Source organism: Schistocerca serialis, chromosome 3, assembly GCF_023864345.2.
Source record: "Schistocerca serialis cubense isolate TAMUIC-IGC-003099 chromosome 3, iqSchSeri2.2, whole genome shotgun sequence".
NCBI classification, from domain to species: Eukaryota; Metazoa; Arthropoda; class Insecta; order Orthoptera; family Acrididae; genus Schistocerca; species Schistocerca serialis.
Window position 1 is genome coordinate 256,243,683 of NC_064640.1, and position 17,687 is coordinate 256,261,369.

At 37.3% G+C, this 17,687-nt stretch overlaps 1 protein-coding gene across 1 annotated transcript; it reads right to left on the bottom strand.

The window, feature by feature from the left end:
* Positions 1–11,718: 11,718 nt before the first annotated feature.
* LOC126470778 (uncharacterized) lies at positions 11,719–12,165 on the bottom strand. The gene has a single exon (XM_050098786.1). The coding sequence runs from the start codon at positions 12,163–12,165 to the stop codon at positions 11,719–11,721; it is 447 nt and encodes a 148-aa protein (XP_049954743.1).
* Between the last annotated feature and the right edge of the window lie 5,522 nt (positions 12,166–17,687).

Consider the following 17,687-nt stretch of genomic DNA (forward strand, 5'->3'; position numbering starts at 1 on the left):
AGGAGAAAGTTAGTGATCGAAATTTCGTGAGAAGGTCCCACGAGAAACGTCTTTGTTTTAATGATGTCCACACCAAATCCAGTAACATGACCAACATGCTCTCTCCCTTATTTCTTGATAATACAAAACGTGCTTCCTTTCTTTGAATTTTTTCCGTGTAGTCCGTTAAGGATCCCACACTGTTCCGAAGTACCCCAATGGAGAACGGACAAGTGTAATGTAAACAGTCTCTTCTGTAGATCTTTTGCACCTTCTTAGTGTTACAGCAACAAAACTTAGTCTTTAGTTCACCTTCCCCACAATATTTTCTGTGTGTGCTTTCCATTTAAGTTGTTTCGAATTTACGACCTTTAGATTTGATTGATTTATCCTGTAACCGAAGTTTAACGGATTACTGTCGGCACTGACGTGGATAATCTCACACTTTCCATTGTTTAGAGCAAATTGCCAATTTTCATTCTACACAGAAATCGTTTTGAAATTTGTTTTGATCTTCTGATGATTTTACTAAACGATAATCGACAGCACCATCTGCAAAGAACCGAAAACGGTAGCTCAGATTGCCTCCCAAATCATTTATATAAGTAGATAGGGAGCAGCAGAAGGTCTATAAACTACCTTGGGAAACGTCAGAAATCAGTTCTATTTTACTCAGTGACTTTCCATCAGTTACTACGAATGTTGACCTCTCTGTCAGGAAATCACACTTGTCAAGTTCCCCATGTCTTACCAAAATATTTTTTATTCCACAGTCAACGAAAGAGAAGTAGGGCAAAATAAATAATAAAGAATACAATATCATCAAATGTCAGTATCCAACTAGAAGTGATTTTCAGCAATACAGAAGTTTTCAAAGGAAATTAACATTAAAGTCGTGTACCAAACATTCAATATCTAGTTAACAAAAAACGAGGTGTGGAAGTGCTTCTGAATGAACCACAAACAGATTTCTTATGCCTTAGCAAGCATTGACTAAATGAAGCAGAACTTTACAATCTAATAATAGGAGACTATGATATCATTAATTATCTGTGTAGACCAAAATATAAAGGTGGAGGTGGTGCTATATAGAAGAAGGAAATTGGTAGTTTACAAGATACTCAACACTGTAAATGTATAAACCTCCCAGCTTGCATGGAAAAAGATTCTGAAATTACTGGCATAATTAGTGAAGAACTAGGAATATTCTGTGTATACAGGCTTCCAAGTGGCAACATTGCAGAAAAAACTAGCAAAATTATTACTGAAGTTTAAAAGAAGTATGTTGTAATACGTAGAGACTACAACATAGATATGGCTAAAGAATGAAACAAAAACAAGAATTAAAAGAAACGCTATTACAGTGTAATATAAAGATAGTAGAAAATATACACATAAGAGTGACTCATCAAAGTCAGACCATTGTTAATAACATTATCACTAACATTGAAAATGAAAAGTGTGAAGTAAAAGTTCTGCAAACAGCAATCTCTGATCATCATGAGTTAATGTTTTGTATCTACAAAAATGGGTGCTCAAAAACAGCAACAAAGCAAGACAAAAGAAGTGTGAGGGCTATAAATATACAAAACACGAACATTTTTAAAATAACACTGAGGAAAGGAGATTGGCCGAAACAATGAAAGCACATAGGACAAATGGGAAGTATGATGCATTTTGTAACATATTAATGCATCGTCTCATACTGTCTTCTCCAAAAATGAGCTGTCAGAAAACGCGAAGTCACAGTAGGGAATGGAATGCCAAAGAATTAATTGAACTCACGACTAGAGCGAAGGAACTCAGCAAACGGGGACCATGGAGACGTAGAAACAGTATAAGAAGAAGTACAGGCAATCAATAAGAGAAGCAAAACCCAGTTCAATAAACAGAGCCATAGCAAATTCAAAGGACAGATGTAAAAGAGCTTGGGATATAATCAACATTGAAAAATGTAGTAAAAATAGTGTGAAGGATAGAAATCTGATTAAGAGAATGAAAACCGAGAACAATTTGGTAAGAGATGGAACAAAAATCGATAGTATACTCAACAACAATTTTATAGGTGCTATGAAAAATTTAAAAGTGGAAAGAAATCGCGAGGGGTCAAAGCATTCTAGAACGAGTAAAAAAAACAGAATTCATAAAAGTAATTCAGAAATAAAAATCTAAGGAGTCTGTAGGAGATGATGAACTATCAAATTATCTAATAAAGTCTGTGAATGAAGAAATAACAGAACCTGTTTTATAATATAACAAACACCTCATTCAGAGAAGGAGTATTTCCAGAAAAAATAAAAATAAGCGAAGTATTATCAATATATAAGAAAAGTGACAAAGATGAACCAAATAACTACAGACTAGTATATTTAATCTTTCATTTCGCAAAAATACTATAAATGCTCCTGTGTAGTAGGGTGACCACATTCCTTGAGAAACCTACGATTCTTATTCCAGCACAACATGGTTTACAAAAAGGGACAGAATCTATAATAGGTGCATAGGTGCAATAGATAATAACAACTCTGTGTCTCTTATGTTTCTGGATTTGTCTATACCTTTTGATACCATCACCCCCACAGTACTAATTGAAAAACATGCTATTAATTACTTAACTACATTGTTTACCCAGAGAGGAGCTAGGGAACGGGATACTGAGTGAGGGCAGGGGTACAAAAGAAAAAAAATTGCTTCTCGGCTTTTGACAATGCCAAAGTGTAATTTATTAACAAAACAGTTAAATATTTTACTTCTGCAGGTTCGTGATGTATGCTGTTCTATACACTATGATACACAGTCATATCACCAACAAAGGGACATGCATTGCAATGGATAAAATCGTTTGATCTTGACAGAAAACAGTAAGTGACAACACAATCTGGATGCATATCTGAAATCAAGTGTATTCAATACAGTGTGCCTGAAGGATAGATACTTGGTTCCTTCTGTTCAACCTACTTGTAAACAATATTAAAGTGAGTGACAAGGATAAAAAAATACTGTATGCTGATGATATAAGAGCATGTAGAAGAAAATCTGGAAACATTAGAGAGAAGTGAATTTACGTCAACACATAACACAGTGCAGTGGTTCATACAGAATGACTTAATTATAAATCTAAAAACGATGATGTTCATGGCATTCACAAATAGATGAAAGGAAGATCACACACATATATTCATAGCTGAAAGAGATGCAAAGAAGTTACCTCTATAACATTTTTGGGGATTACAGTTGACAATAAGCTCCAATGGAGGCAACATACAGACAATGTCTGTTGCAAACTAAGCACCTTAAAATTTATTATAAAAAACCTTACTCATCGTGCCAATAAACATCTCGTATGTACAGCGCACCATGCTCTATTTGAACCATATTTAAAATATGGATCTACTGTTTGGGGAAACTCTAACAGCAATAACACAACAAGAATTTTTGTGTTTCAGAAAAGGACATTAGGATCATTTTGAATTAAAAAAAACAGAATCACATAGAACTGCCTCCAGTAATCTAAAAATACTGATGTTTCCACCGATTTACTTGTACAAAACAATAAGTTCATCAATCATAGGCAATTCATCATCAGAAAAAATGCAGATGTTCATTGATATGACACAAGAAATAAAGGTCAGCTGAGAAGTATACCTCACAGACTGAGAGCTGCTGAAAAAGCTCCTTGATACTCAGATGTACAACTGATGAAGCATCTTACCAAGAGTCTACAAGATAGTATGAGCAAAGAACATTCCAGAAACTTCCGAAGGATCACTTAATGGAAAAAGAATTTTACACCATAGTGGATTGTATATGTAAAAAACTGAGGAATGCTGTTATTAATGTACATATGTACTGTAATCAGTTGGAAATACTGTAGTATCATGTAGTTAAATAACTAATAGTATGTTGTTTTACACTACACACTCTGTACATAATGTAATCAAATGGGACCAAATAAAAATCAGTCGATCAAATCAATTATGAATGCAGAAAAAATTACAGTATTCAAGATGCAGGAAGCATCACTCGAACCTGCTACAGAGTGTGAAGCACAAATTCATGTTCCTCAAAACTAGCAATTGAAAATATTTATCTTGTATTTCAGTGAGTGAAGTATAGTACCTACAGTAGAATTAGATCTGAATTACAAAACACAAAGAAATTCTACCAACAAAAATACAAGTAAAACAAGTTTATGCCATTTAACTGCTTTCATTGTTGCAAATTTGTTTTGATGTTATTTAACTGTTGCTGGTTTTTATGTAATTGTTGCTATTTTTTGTTATTTCGTTTTTGTTGTTCAATTTTGTTCATGTTTCTTGTTATTGTTTAGTCTGTTTTGGTGAAATGCTCGATAAGTGTGAGGAATAGAGTTCCGAGTTTAAAATGCAAAATATTCTCTATTCCGACATGAGGGAAGTTCATGAAATTCAGGACACCCATCTGTTAAAAAAAAGTGAAAGGCAATGAACTTTGTCCACATTACGGAATTGCATTTATGAGATGCAGCCCATTTAAATGGCGTCAAGTAACGGTGCATGGATTCAAGTTGGCCGAAAATGGTCAGATGTGTCGCTTTAGATGCTCTCAATGGTCTCTATCATTTAATGACTTTTGTTTGGCCACCAAGAGAGAGAATTTGATAGCATCAGAGGTTTGTATTTTGTATTTAATGTGTCAGTCGCGTTTTAGTGAACTTTTTTGGTCCTAAGTACATAACTTACAAATGCTGTCTTAACATTTTTTGAGACTTTCAAGAGTGAAAAATTTCTTACGAAGAAGAGATGGATGTTCGTTATGTTATGAACTGTTCAGAGTGGAAGTGTCCAGAAAAATTTGTCCAGTTTTAATCACTGCCATCAGTCGTTCAGATTCAATGCTAAAGAAAGAGGTTCCAAACGAACTCCTCGCCAGGCTAAGAAGGCCCAAGTGATATCCACCATCTGAGAGTCACTCTCTGCCTTTCAGCAGCAGGCAGATGCAGCATATACATCTACATCCACATAATTACTCTGCAATTCACATTTAAGTGCTTGGCAGAGGGTTCATCGAACCACAATCATACTATCTCTCTACCATTCCACTCCCGAACAGCGTGCGGGAAAAATGAACACCTAAACCTTTCTGTTCGAGTTCTGATTTCTCTTATTTTATTTTGATGATCATTCCTACCTATGTAGGTTGGGCTCAACAAAATATTTTCGCATTCCGAAGAGAAAGTTGGTGACTGAAATTTCGAAAATAGATCTCGCTGCGACGAAAAACGTCTTTGCTTTAATGACTTCCATCCCAACTCGCGTATCATATCTGCCACACTCTTTCCCCTATTACGTGATAATACAAAACGAGCTGCCCTGTGGTGCATGTCGTTAGCACACTGCTCTCTTGGCCATTTTGCACACTTTCCAGACCGGGGGGACGATATTCGATACTGGTCCATCAAGTAGCTCATCAATTGGCATCACAAGGCTGAATGAGACACAGGAGTCAGGTGTGTCAAAAGTGTGAGTATGAAAAAAATAGGCAGTACCTGTCCATCTAACACAAGTGACTACAACAGACAACAAATCCTTCTTACAGTTTTATGCTAAACATGTGGAACACACTCAGGATGTTGCAAAAACTAACAATAAAAAGTAGTGAACAACTTTTAACAATGGGGGCATGGTGAGCCCGAGCCAGTGTATTTTACGGTTTGTTGTCGTTTTTATTCGAACACACATGATTACTCTGCAATTCACATTTAAGTGCTTGGCAGAGGGTTCATCGAACCACAATCATACTATCTCTCTACCATTCCACTCTCGAACAGCGCGCAGGAAAAACAAACACATAAACCTTTCTGTTCAATCTCTGATTTCTCTTATTTTATGTTCATGATCATTCCTACGTATGTAGGTTGGGCTCAACAAAATATTTTCACATTCCGAAGAGAAAGTTGGTGACTGAAATTTCGAAAATAGATTGTTTTTTGTTTTGTTTTATGTATTTTATGCCTCTTACAAATCACTGAAATATGATACTCTGGCCATTGCTTACTTTATAGGGGCAGTTATTCGAGAAATAACGAAAGAGTTGATTGACAAGAGAATTGTAAAGGAATTCTTTTCTTATCAGACGCAAGGCTGTAGTAGTATACACGCGTACTATCTTCTAGGCCCGCCCCACGCAAAGGTCTGTCTGCGCAAATGACGTCTGCGCAGACAAATCGATACGACTTATCTTAGAAAATAGATTAAGGTATGGTAAACCTACGTTTCTAGCATTTGTAGACTTAGAGAAAGCTTTTGACAATGTTGACTGGAATACTCTCTTTCAAATTCTAAAGGTGGCAGGAGTAAAATACAGGGAGCGAAAGAGTATTTACAATTTGTACCGAATGACAGTTATAAGAGTCGAGGGACATGAAAGGGAAGCAGTGGTTGGGAAGGGAGTGAGACACGGTTGTAGCCTACCCCCGATGTTATTCAATCTGTATATTGAGCAAGCAATAAAGGAAACAAAAGAAAAGTTTGGAGTAGGTATTAAAATCCATGGAGAAGAAATAAAAACTTTGAGGTTCGCCAATGACATTGTAATTCTGTCAGAGACAGCAAAGGACTTGGAAGAGCAGCTGAATGGAATGGACAGTGTCTTGAAAGGAGGGTATAAGATGAACATCAACAAAAGCAAAACGAGAATAATGGAATTCAGTCGAATTAAGTCAGGTGATGCTGAGGGAATAAGATTAGGAAATGAGACACTTAAAGTAGTAAAGGAGTTTTGCTATTTGGGGAGCAAAATAACTGATGTTGGTCGAAGTAGAGACGATATAAAATGTAGACTAGCAATGGCAAGGAAAGCGTTTCTGAAGAAGAAAAATTTGTTCAAATCGGGTATAGATTTAAATGTCAGGAAGTCGTTTCTGAAAGTATTTCTATGGAGTGTAGCCATGTATGGAAGTGAAACGTGAATGATAACTAGTTTGGACAAGAAGAGAATAGAAGCTTTTGAAATGTGGTGCTACAGAAGAATGCTGAAGTTTAAATGGGTAGATCACATAACTAATGAGGAGGTATTGAATAGAATTGGGGGGAAGAGGAGCTTGTGGCACAACTTGACTAGAAGAAGGGATCGGTTGGTAGGACATGTTCTGAGACATCGAGGGATCACCAATTTAGTATTGGAGGGCAGTGTGGAGGGTAAAAATCATGAAGGGAGACCAAGAGATGATGAATACACTAAGCAGATTCAGAAGGATGTAGGCTGCAGTAGGTACTGGGAGATGAAGAGGCTTGCACAGGATAGCATAGCATGGAGAGCTGCATCAAACCAGTCTCAGGACTGAAGACCACAACAACAACACATCTATTCTTTGTGCCTACTTACATTCGATGTAGTTTTTATTTGTCTTCAGGTGAAGCTGGCTTCAAACTGTTTGAGTAAACGGTTTAAAAAAAGTTAAATTTCTGATCCATGGTGTCTTCATGGTAGACTTTTTCTAATAGTTTTCTGTTGTAGACTTTTCTAAACCTATTGGCAGATTCATTGTTTATTATTCTGATATGTCCAACTTTGGTGTATACATTAACTGGTTTTCTGTTGCTGAATTTTAGGATTGCTATTTGACCATCATGATAAGATAAGCCATTTGCTACAGACTGTATTTTTATATTGTAACGTACTGTGAGGTCCAGGAAAATATTGTCAATCACAGTCTTCCTGCAGTCATCTACCCTTATTGGGAATAAGCTCAATGGGTGTAAAAATTGTGCATGGTTACTGTTGGTTGGTAGAAAGTCAATGTTAAAATTCCGACATAAAATAATTTTGCTGTTGCTCTTGTAAAATTTTATAAGGACAGTTTCTAACAGAGCAAAAAAATTTGGACATTTCCTACGTGTGTCCTACAGATAGTAATAATTATGATGACCTGCTTTTCTAGTTCTAGTTTGACTACACAGCAGTCAAAATCTTATTCAATTCAGTAATGACTTATATCTACTGTGTGAGACCTAAGAGTGTTATAAATGAAAATTGCCACACCTCCATTTCTTAAGTTAGTTCTGCAATACTTAGATCTAATTTTGTAAGTTTCTAAGTGTTTCTGTTCAATTTCTGTAGCTTCTATAACATGCTCTATTAAGCAAAGTCCATCAACAGCTATTTCGTCTAAACTTCTTCTACCTTGAACTGAAAGCAACAGCTAGATCGTTTTCTTTTATCCTAAAAAAACATCTAGAATGAATGTTAGAAAGTATTTGGATTGGGTGGATGCTGTCATGCTAGTTTATAATGCTATTGGTGGTATTATCTGTATTAAATTTTTTCCCTGCTCTATTTAAATACAATTCATGTGTAACTGCCCTCACAAAATGTTTCCTCCATAACCTACTGAAATGTGGGAAGAGTGAAACTACCTTAACAATTGTGTGTGTTGTTTTCTGAGCAACGTTAGCGATATGTCCCTCAACTCAGCGGTTGTAACCTAAAATATTTCCAGCACAACCTGTTATCAATATATGGTCTTGTTTATCAAGATCCTTCCCAAAAGATTTTATAACAATTGTAACATAACTGAGTCCCGCATTGGGCTTAATTATATCAGTAACTTGATAGCTTTTAGCTATGTATTGCTGTAATAATTCTGAAATGCCTCTACCATAACTGCTGCCAAGTTTTAGGACTTTTTGGTTTTATTGACTGTTTTCTTGTCTTGCACTCTGTTGACAGATTTATCAGGCTGCATTGGATCATCCTGAATATTCTGTGTACTTTCATGATGGTCCCTCTGACCACTAAGTTTCTAAAGGTCATTATTACTTTTGGAGCAATTCACAACAGTCTTGCTCATTTTAACACTGTATATATGAGGCACTGTCCCATACGTTTCTGGTCTAATGGAAGGTGTAGCTAGTGGTTTAGCATGAAACAGTTAAGTTGGAGATTTGTACTTACGATCGTCACATTTCCATTTCAGAGCAAAGATCTCTTTATTCTTCACAGGGGGATCCACTTCCCTGCGGCGAAAATGAAGACTTCTCTTGCACTGTCTACACCTAATTCCAAATTTTACAGTTTTCCAGCATTTGTATCAAAATGCAGTTCCCAAAGCAGTACTTGGAATTGGTGTACTGTCCACTTTCTGCTTTATATGTTACTCATAGCGTCTAGTTTCACTTCACTGTCTTCTTGTTGCTCAAGTATCACTTCATATTTATGATTTAGATATATGACCCCATTAATTAATGCAGTAACGATCTCGTTGATGCCATCTTTGTTAGTTTTTGGCCTAAGATGTCGTCAAATTTCGCAAATACACAGATTTTATGTTTGGAGTCAGCCCTCACACAACTACTGAGTTAAGTTACCTTGCAATCGAAACACCTAATAATCTTCGTCGCAATTTTTTACACGAGCAAGACTTGTCTCGTGTTTTGGGCGAGTGATCGTAGTGAGACGTCCTGGGTGTGGTCTCGAAGCCATTGATGACTCCTTTTCTTTTCATCTTGAATTTTTTAGTCACTTTTCATGTGGTACATCATGAAGCACACTTATTGTCACAGTAAATGATAGACTTTTTACAACTACATCACACTGTCTCGGCAATATTCGTTATATTTGTAAAATACCTTAACTCGTGATTTTCAAGTGGCATCATTCTAAAACATAAACATTTTATACCCAGTTTTTATAGTTAAAAGACCGAAATGTACATTACTTCCGTTGCTACTGAAATTCTGTCACTGATTATGTGCACATCCTTGATATTACTTACACCACATGGTCAATTTTTCCTTACAATATTTTTCATTTTCACACTGGGTGCAAACTAAACACTTCTCTAGGTAGCCATCTTACTTTCCTGAGGTCTTTCTGAGAGGTCTCAACACGGCTAGTAGGTGTTCCATTGTCGTAACTGCGTAGAGTTCAAATCACTACTTACAGTTTCCATTAAAACTTCCAATTAATGGTTATACTGTCATTATACGGCAGACTAACACTCAACTCCTCTACCAGGGCATATTATACCAAATGTGTCACCTGTTGTGTAGCTTGTTTCACCAAATTAGTCTTGTAAAGGACTGTACTCTTTACCACAAATTACAAAGATCATGACTTATCTTTTGTTGTATAACTCTCCTTTGCCACAGAAAACAAATATCATCTAATGAAGAGAGTTTTTGACGAACAATAACAAATACTGCTTTTTGAGTATGTGTAAAATTGATGCCGGCCGAAGTGGCCGTGTGGTTAAAGGCGCTGCAGTATGGAACCGCAAGACCGATACGGTCGCAGGTTCAAATCCTGCCTCGGGCATGGATGTTTGTGATATCCTTAGGTTAGTTAGGTTTAACTAGTTCTAAGTTCTAGGGGACTAATGACCTCAGCAGTTGAGTCCCATAGTACTCAGAGCCATTTGAACCATTTTGTAAAACTGATGACTGCTAAATTCTTCTAGTGAAAATCATTCATTCTTCAGAAAAGGCTACCACAATTTCCAGATAATGTTGTTTCATAAATTATAGTTTTTCAGTAGCGTATACTATGAAAATCTTAGGTAAATTTGTATCATTGGTTTTTTGGAGATGTTACGAAAGCGTGGCAAACACATGGTCTCCGTGTGTTGCTCAGTATATGAATTAGCAGTTAGAGTTGACTCCAAAGACTGAGTGTCGTACATTTTCTTCTTGACTATTAAGGTGCGTCCACATTAGCGCGCTGCCCGGCTCGCGCGCCTCTCGTGCGCATTGAATTCGTCATATTTGGAATGTGCGCGCGCGCTGCGCATACGCGACGCACCGCGGTTTTTCGAACGAACACTTCGAACGTCAGCAGTTCAGATTTGGACGGGAGGGCGAAAGGTTCGCCGTTTTTATCGCGCATGTGAGTATTGTTTTGCAAGATATTAATGAGGAAAGAGGGATTTTTAAGTTGAACTAAAATATTACATTTTAATTATTACCTTTAGATTATTGTCAGTCTTCAATAAAGGGATTTTATGATTGATTTTCCAGCGATTAAATATGGAGTGGTCGGAAGAGACTTTAGTTAAACAAATTGATGAATACAGAAAACAATCCATTCTTTGGGATCCTCAGCATAGGGATCATTACAGGAAACACATGAAAACAGATGCTTAGCGAGAAATATCTGCGGAGATGGATGTATTTGCAGACCAGAGCAGAAAAAATTAAATATTTGCTGTCTTAATACTGACGGGAAAAGGGCAAACTGAAAAACAGCATGTGAACAGGAAAATGTAAGTTGTGAATCTAATAAGATATTATGTATGTAAATCTCTTAATTGAGATAATTAAATTAGATGACAAGTTTAGCGATGTGGCCAATCACAACTGTCATTTATTATTACTTGAAGAATTTTGTATTTGGAAAAAAATATATTAAGAAAATGAGTGGTATTATAGAATAATAAGCTTCATTTTCATTTTAAGTGATTTACTTAGATACATCATTTCAACTTTTTAATAACAATCATAACTGCTATAAAGTTTTTTTAGACAGGGTTTTATTGCATTCTATATTCTATTGTTTCAAAAAGAGACGACATTTACATAAGCAGGTGGTTTGCTTATGAAGCTTTCAAGTTTCTGGAGGACAGGGACGTACCAAGAAAGGACTTACGATGGTAAGAAAATGTTGATGTACTCAAGCATATTTGTATTGCCATTCTAAGAATCCTCCTTTCATACAATAATCTGCTATTTCATCCCTAATTTTTTGAAAATAACTTAGGTATCGTCAGGGGACATGTCTCAGTGGTAACAAAGATGTCATATTATCTTCTCCCTGGACACTACATGACCCTTCAATTGAAGCTCCATTCTCTTTGTGGTCAATGCCAGCAGGAGTGTACAAATTTGGCGAATTGGTCCTTAGACAACTGTGTAACAAAATGACTGCCATCACTATCACCTCAGCTTTTTCAAGTGACAGAAGTATTGGTTTTCTTAGAACCTGAAACACTGAGCTTGATATACCGAAGGCGTTCTCGACTGTCTGTCGGGCCGTTCTCGAGCGATAATTAAAAATTCTGTGAGGGATTCCTTTGGCAAAGTCTCCAGAGTATGGCTTCATGAGGTTTTCACTAAGAGAAAATACACTATCACCTGCAAAGAAATAAGGTATTTTCATATAATGGCCTGGCAGCAGCTCCACTACCGGCAGTCCCAATGTGCTCCTAGTCATCATACTATGTAGCTTGCTCATCTGAAAAATTCATCCATCCGAAATTCTTCCTTGGCATGCCACGTCAGCAAACATAAAGTTACAATTCCCGTCCAGTAATGCAAAAAGCACAGTACTGAAGCTGGATTTACAATTGAAGTACTCTGTACCCTAGTTCATTGAAGCTTGTAAAACAACGTTTCCCGTCCAGAGCACCAACACAGTGAGGTAGGTTCCAACGTCTACAAATATATTGCTTACTTCCTTCCAAGCTGCAGGTGTCGAAGGGAGCTGAAACATAAATCATACTTAAACTTACTTTAAGCATGGGGTAGGTGGTTGAGTTTACATATTATATTTGTAATTGTTTTGGCGACTGGAAAATTACTGCGTTATTGGTCTGAGGCGAACGACAAGACTTAATGTTTTTTAATAGGCTCCTATTTTTACGTTAGTCACGTAATACCAGTAATACATAATTAATATTGGTTACTATTGGTTATTTCTTGTAATTTACAGGAGACAGATGAGATTATTAGAATTGAACATGACATCGAGTCAGGACTCAACATTTCTAAAGACCGCCAACAAGACCCAACAGGGAACAGGGTCAACATCCACTGCCAGACCTACTAAGCGTAAGCGAACTGATGCAATGATGAGTAGTGCGTTTGACATTTCACAAACTGCTGCAGAGAAATTGTTGAAAGAGCTGTGAAATAAGTCCAACGAAATCGATGCCTTTTTTACGTACATCGCATCAAAAGTGAAGAAATATTCGCCTGAAACACAGAAATCAGTACGGCATGCCGTGTTTGATGTACTTGTGAAAGCCGATAAAGGGTTTTTTGACTGGGTTCCTCCAAATGCTCGGCATTCCAACAACTGGCAAATCCCTCCAGAAAGTATATATCACCCTATACATTCTCAACGCTTTGCACACTTTGCAAACAGTACCTGCTCCCATACAATCGCCATCTGATTCCTTGACACCTATCTCTTCTCAACCATCTCCTGCTGCATCAATAACTTCAGAACAGTTTTCGGATTTTGTGTAACATAACTTTAGTTTAATGGATTTGATGCGTTTCAATTTGTACTTATAAAAATATTTAAAAAATAAAACAACTTCCAAAATTAAAGGAGTTAAACAGCAGTGTTAATATGTTACCTTGATATATCCTTGTAACGCATGCACAGACTTGGGGTATTATTAGTGCAATAAATTGTTTAGAAATCCTGGAACAGAAATAGTAGATCAGTCAATTTTTTATATCCACGCCCACCATTGCTTATTTGGTCAGAATCTTACGACAAATACACAGCGAATTATAAACAAGAAGTAAAGCAAATTATGTACAACAAATATTAATACTCACCTGTCTTGAGCGGAAATTTCTTTTTTTATAAAGTTCAGTGTGCACGAACGTCGACATTTCGTTCTGTTTTTCGACAGACTTGCCATTAAAAATGCCGCACCACTCATCGCCATAATCCCGAGATTTTCCTGACGCTTAGACATGTTTACAGCTTGGCTGCAAACTGAATACTTATATGTTTCTGGGTTTTCTGTGGATCGCTGGAGGTTCGTTGTAACGCATAATTCCAACGAACGAAAGGAGAGTGGCGCACGTGCGGCTCGCGCACAGATCGGGGTTCGTGGTGCGCAAGTGTGGACGCGGCTTTACTGAAGCGAATTCAGTATCGTTTGTGCAGAAGAGTGGGAAAACTGCATCATGCAGAATTCGACTATTAAAATGTATGTTCTGTACTTCGTTTCATAAAACTGATTCACTGGTCGCTAATGATTAAAACAGTGTGTTAGGTTGCATCTTCAAATTCACTAGGTTGATATGCAATTGGCGTTGTAAGAATCTCAGCAAAACAAAAAAAAACGTATATTATTCTAAAGTAACTTGTTCCACTAATAGCAAGCACTTGAAAGACATTTTATTCCTTAACTTCCCGAATCATCTATTTAACTTCAGTATTGCTTACGACCTGGCACAGTAAGACATTTTTCTACCTCGAAACTGTAATCCTCATCTCACAGCAGTTAAATACTGATTAAACTTCCTTTGCAACATTGTAAATGTATTAGTGAAAGTCCATCTCACATGGTATAAAAATCTTCATTGAATGCAACGCAAAACTAATCAGTGTTCCAGGCAGCACTACAGCATGTCCCTCACTTCAAACGCCATCTAAATCGTTACTGAGTTAATCTCATCTTGGTACTGAATAGCAGCACCCTTACACTCTCTTTACTGGGACTTTATTATTACGAAACAACTGACGTAGCTGCTCATTAGACTATTGTCCACTGCATAAGCAATTGCTTCTCGTAATCATTCTGAAGTTTTACATTATCAATTTGTCACTGCTCTCATTACTTTGCTAGTAATATACAAAACTTGCAACACAGGTTTAGAAAGCAAATACTGCACCCTGCCACGCAGCAAAACGACAAAAGGAGAACAGCAAAGTAATTTCATCTGGAAACTAAATCTAACAAGCTAGCATGACTCCCTTATTCCAAAATGCAGAACTAAAGTGACTAACTGAAACAGAGAATTAATATTCATAATAACATTAACAGACACATTTCATCTCCAAACGAAATCGCTTGTGCACAGAACAAAATACACACAAAAAACATTTGCAGACTATATTTTAATCCATTGACCTCAGAGCATAACGGCGCTAATTTATTAGACCATATCGAGGATGTACTGGCAGTGGATTGTCCTTTCTCTTCCTATATTCCTTCACAACAGTACCTCTATTCAGCCTCTTCTCTTCTGCTTGCATTAAGAATCGTAAGATTGCGTTAATCTGCTTATTCTTCCCTGTCGCTACTTCTGGCATCGATGACCATGAACTCATTATGCTGTGGCGCATCGGTGGTGAAACTGGCCTATCAATATGCTTTCCAGCAGCATTACTGATAAAGACTGTGGCACCAACATGTCTGGAATCAACTCCTCCTTCGTCTTCCATGTCATCAAACGCACCATTCGGTTCCTCAGGATCTGAAGCTGCTTTGTCCATACTATCACCGCTTCTACCTGACTGTCCCATATGAAAATCGGTCCATTTGTCACCAGACTCATGTACTTTTCTGTTTTGTTCCTGACCCATATTACCGAAACTTCTGTTTTTACTCTCTTCCCATTTTAATCATGCTTCACTTCTTGTTATTATTCACGTGATCCTCTAAAATAGCTTGCTATTGATGGCATCAGTTGTCTACTATACTTGCAAAAACCTATACTAAACTGACGCATATATATCTTAAAAATAACCCACAAAAGTGAACAACGCTGATATCGACGCCATACGTAACAACAACATTTATTGCTAAACCACAGACCAACACATACACAAAAACATTTTGCTGAGGAAGAAACACATGGTTTATTAAATTTGTGCCAGCAACTATAACTACCAAGGATCTAAATGGTGACAATCTTCTAACAGAAACTAACTGTTAATTAAATTGTAATTACCTGGCTGCAAATCAATTCTACATAACAACACCTGATCTCCAAGGCTTTGATTTTTTCATGGTATTAGTTAAACATTATTGGCCTCTTTGCATCACAAAACATTTCAAATATTTCTGAACCCTGGCAGGAAATGATAATTTATACAAAGTATCTTATTTTGTGGGAAGGTATGTGAGATAATTATACTGAACTTCTGAAGCAGAATATTCTATGGTACAGGAACCCCATTCAGTTATACTACTGTGAAATTAAACACAATAGGATATTTAAATGCAAATGACTAATTTGGGGCCCCTAGCAGTGAAACTGAGGTTGACACAGTGTATAATATTCGAAAATAACTACTATTATCTCCCACATAAATGAATCAAATTAATAAGTGACCAAAGAATGGTATCTTTTGAAATAACAGATGACATTCAAAATAACGACAGACTTATTAAAAAAGCAAGGCTGATACTGAACATGAATAGGCAGAAACGATCTTGATTATATAGAAGCTCCTGTTTAATGAAATAAAACATGTTCCGATGCACGACTGCCAAATCTGGGGAGAGTTGGAAATTAACTTCGACTCTAAATTTAACTAAGGATAATGCGATCTGACTCATTATTTCGTCTGACAGTGGCTGTTAATTGCCAAGCTGCAAGCTACCACAATATGCACATGTTGGATACCGACTGTTGATGTTTGAAAAAGCATGCTGTGGACTGTGAAACTTCACCTTACAGGTTCCTAATGCGATAGATTTGCGAAATGCTCACCATAAAACAGTGGGCATCTGCATTTTGGCAACCAGTGCGCCTCTATGCCAACTCGACCTATGGACCTCCAACTCCTCCTCACATCTCATGGTCGATGACCATGTCTCCAGTTCAAACATGAATATATAATCATAACTGCTTCGTGGCAAGCACCTGAATGAATAAAAACATCAGGGCCAAACCTGAATCGATCTATTCGTGGCCAGACCCCAAATACTCGCTCTAATTTCTCAGTCTCTCTACTACCATTTCCAAAAACACTTGTCTTGGAATACCCTCAAAAAGCTAAAATAACCACTCACTCTGCAGCAGTGCTTCTATACGACGGCTACACAATTCTCCACTCTCATTTTAGCCTACCTCAAGAAGACATTCCAGTTCCATTCCTCGAATCCTCTCACTTTCCATGACATAGAACAGGTGCATGGCGGTGCGTCTTCTGGCGTCACTGTCAGCACCCCAACCCAGATGATGTTTCTTCACTCGCTCAGAAAGTAGCTTGGTCTAGGATATGGATCTTTCAGGAAGGTCCACAAGAAAACATCAGGTGGATACCTGCAGAATCTGAAGAATGCACTCTCCTTGACAGTCAACAACAACTTGTCCTTTGCTATTCGGCTAAAGAAGTTATAAAAAAGTGTGCCAAAAGCCTCTGAGACAAATTATCTTGGCCTACTGGAAGCACTTCTCTGCCTTTGGATACGGGCCTCCTGCTCGTTAGGCCCTGTCCACCAGTATGCGTACTTCTGGGTGAAAACAGTGACTGAGGTTCGCAAGTGCAGTCACTATACCTACGTCCACGTTCCTTGCTTGACACTAAAGCGGCCTTTTTCGCCATCTACGCTCTGCAAGCTATCCTTCGCCCAGCTGCGGTCATAACTGGCAAGAAAACACAAACTCAGACTTGTCACCTCAAAATTACTTTGTGCAATTGACTACCAGCGAATTCAGTACATAACCACTGTCAAAATTTAATAAATATCATATCGATCACAGTGCCATCCTAACTCGAGAGAAATACCCTAATTGCATGTGTGCACGTGAACTAAGTAATTAAACTGAAAACTGGAAAGTCCAAAGGACTACCCACCGTCCAGTGTCATTATAAAACACTAAAATGTGTAATAACAGCTCAGCAATTATGACAGTAAATAATTGCGAACATGTTCACATAAGCATGTTGTTCTCTTTCCACATTCAATTGACAACTAAAGTGACATAAAATTTGTCATTTCATGAGCATACAACATTAAATTTACGCTGAAGTAT

Bases quoted from the DNA above. Each gene is read 5' to 3' on its own strand.
- LOC126470778 (XM_050098786.1), bottom strand. From the start codon at position 12,165: ATGACTAGGAGCACATTGGGACTGCCGGTAGTGGAGCTGCTGCCAGGC.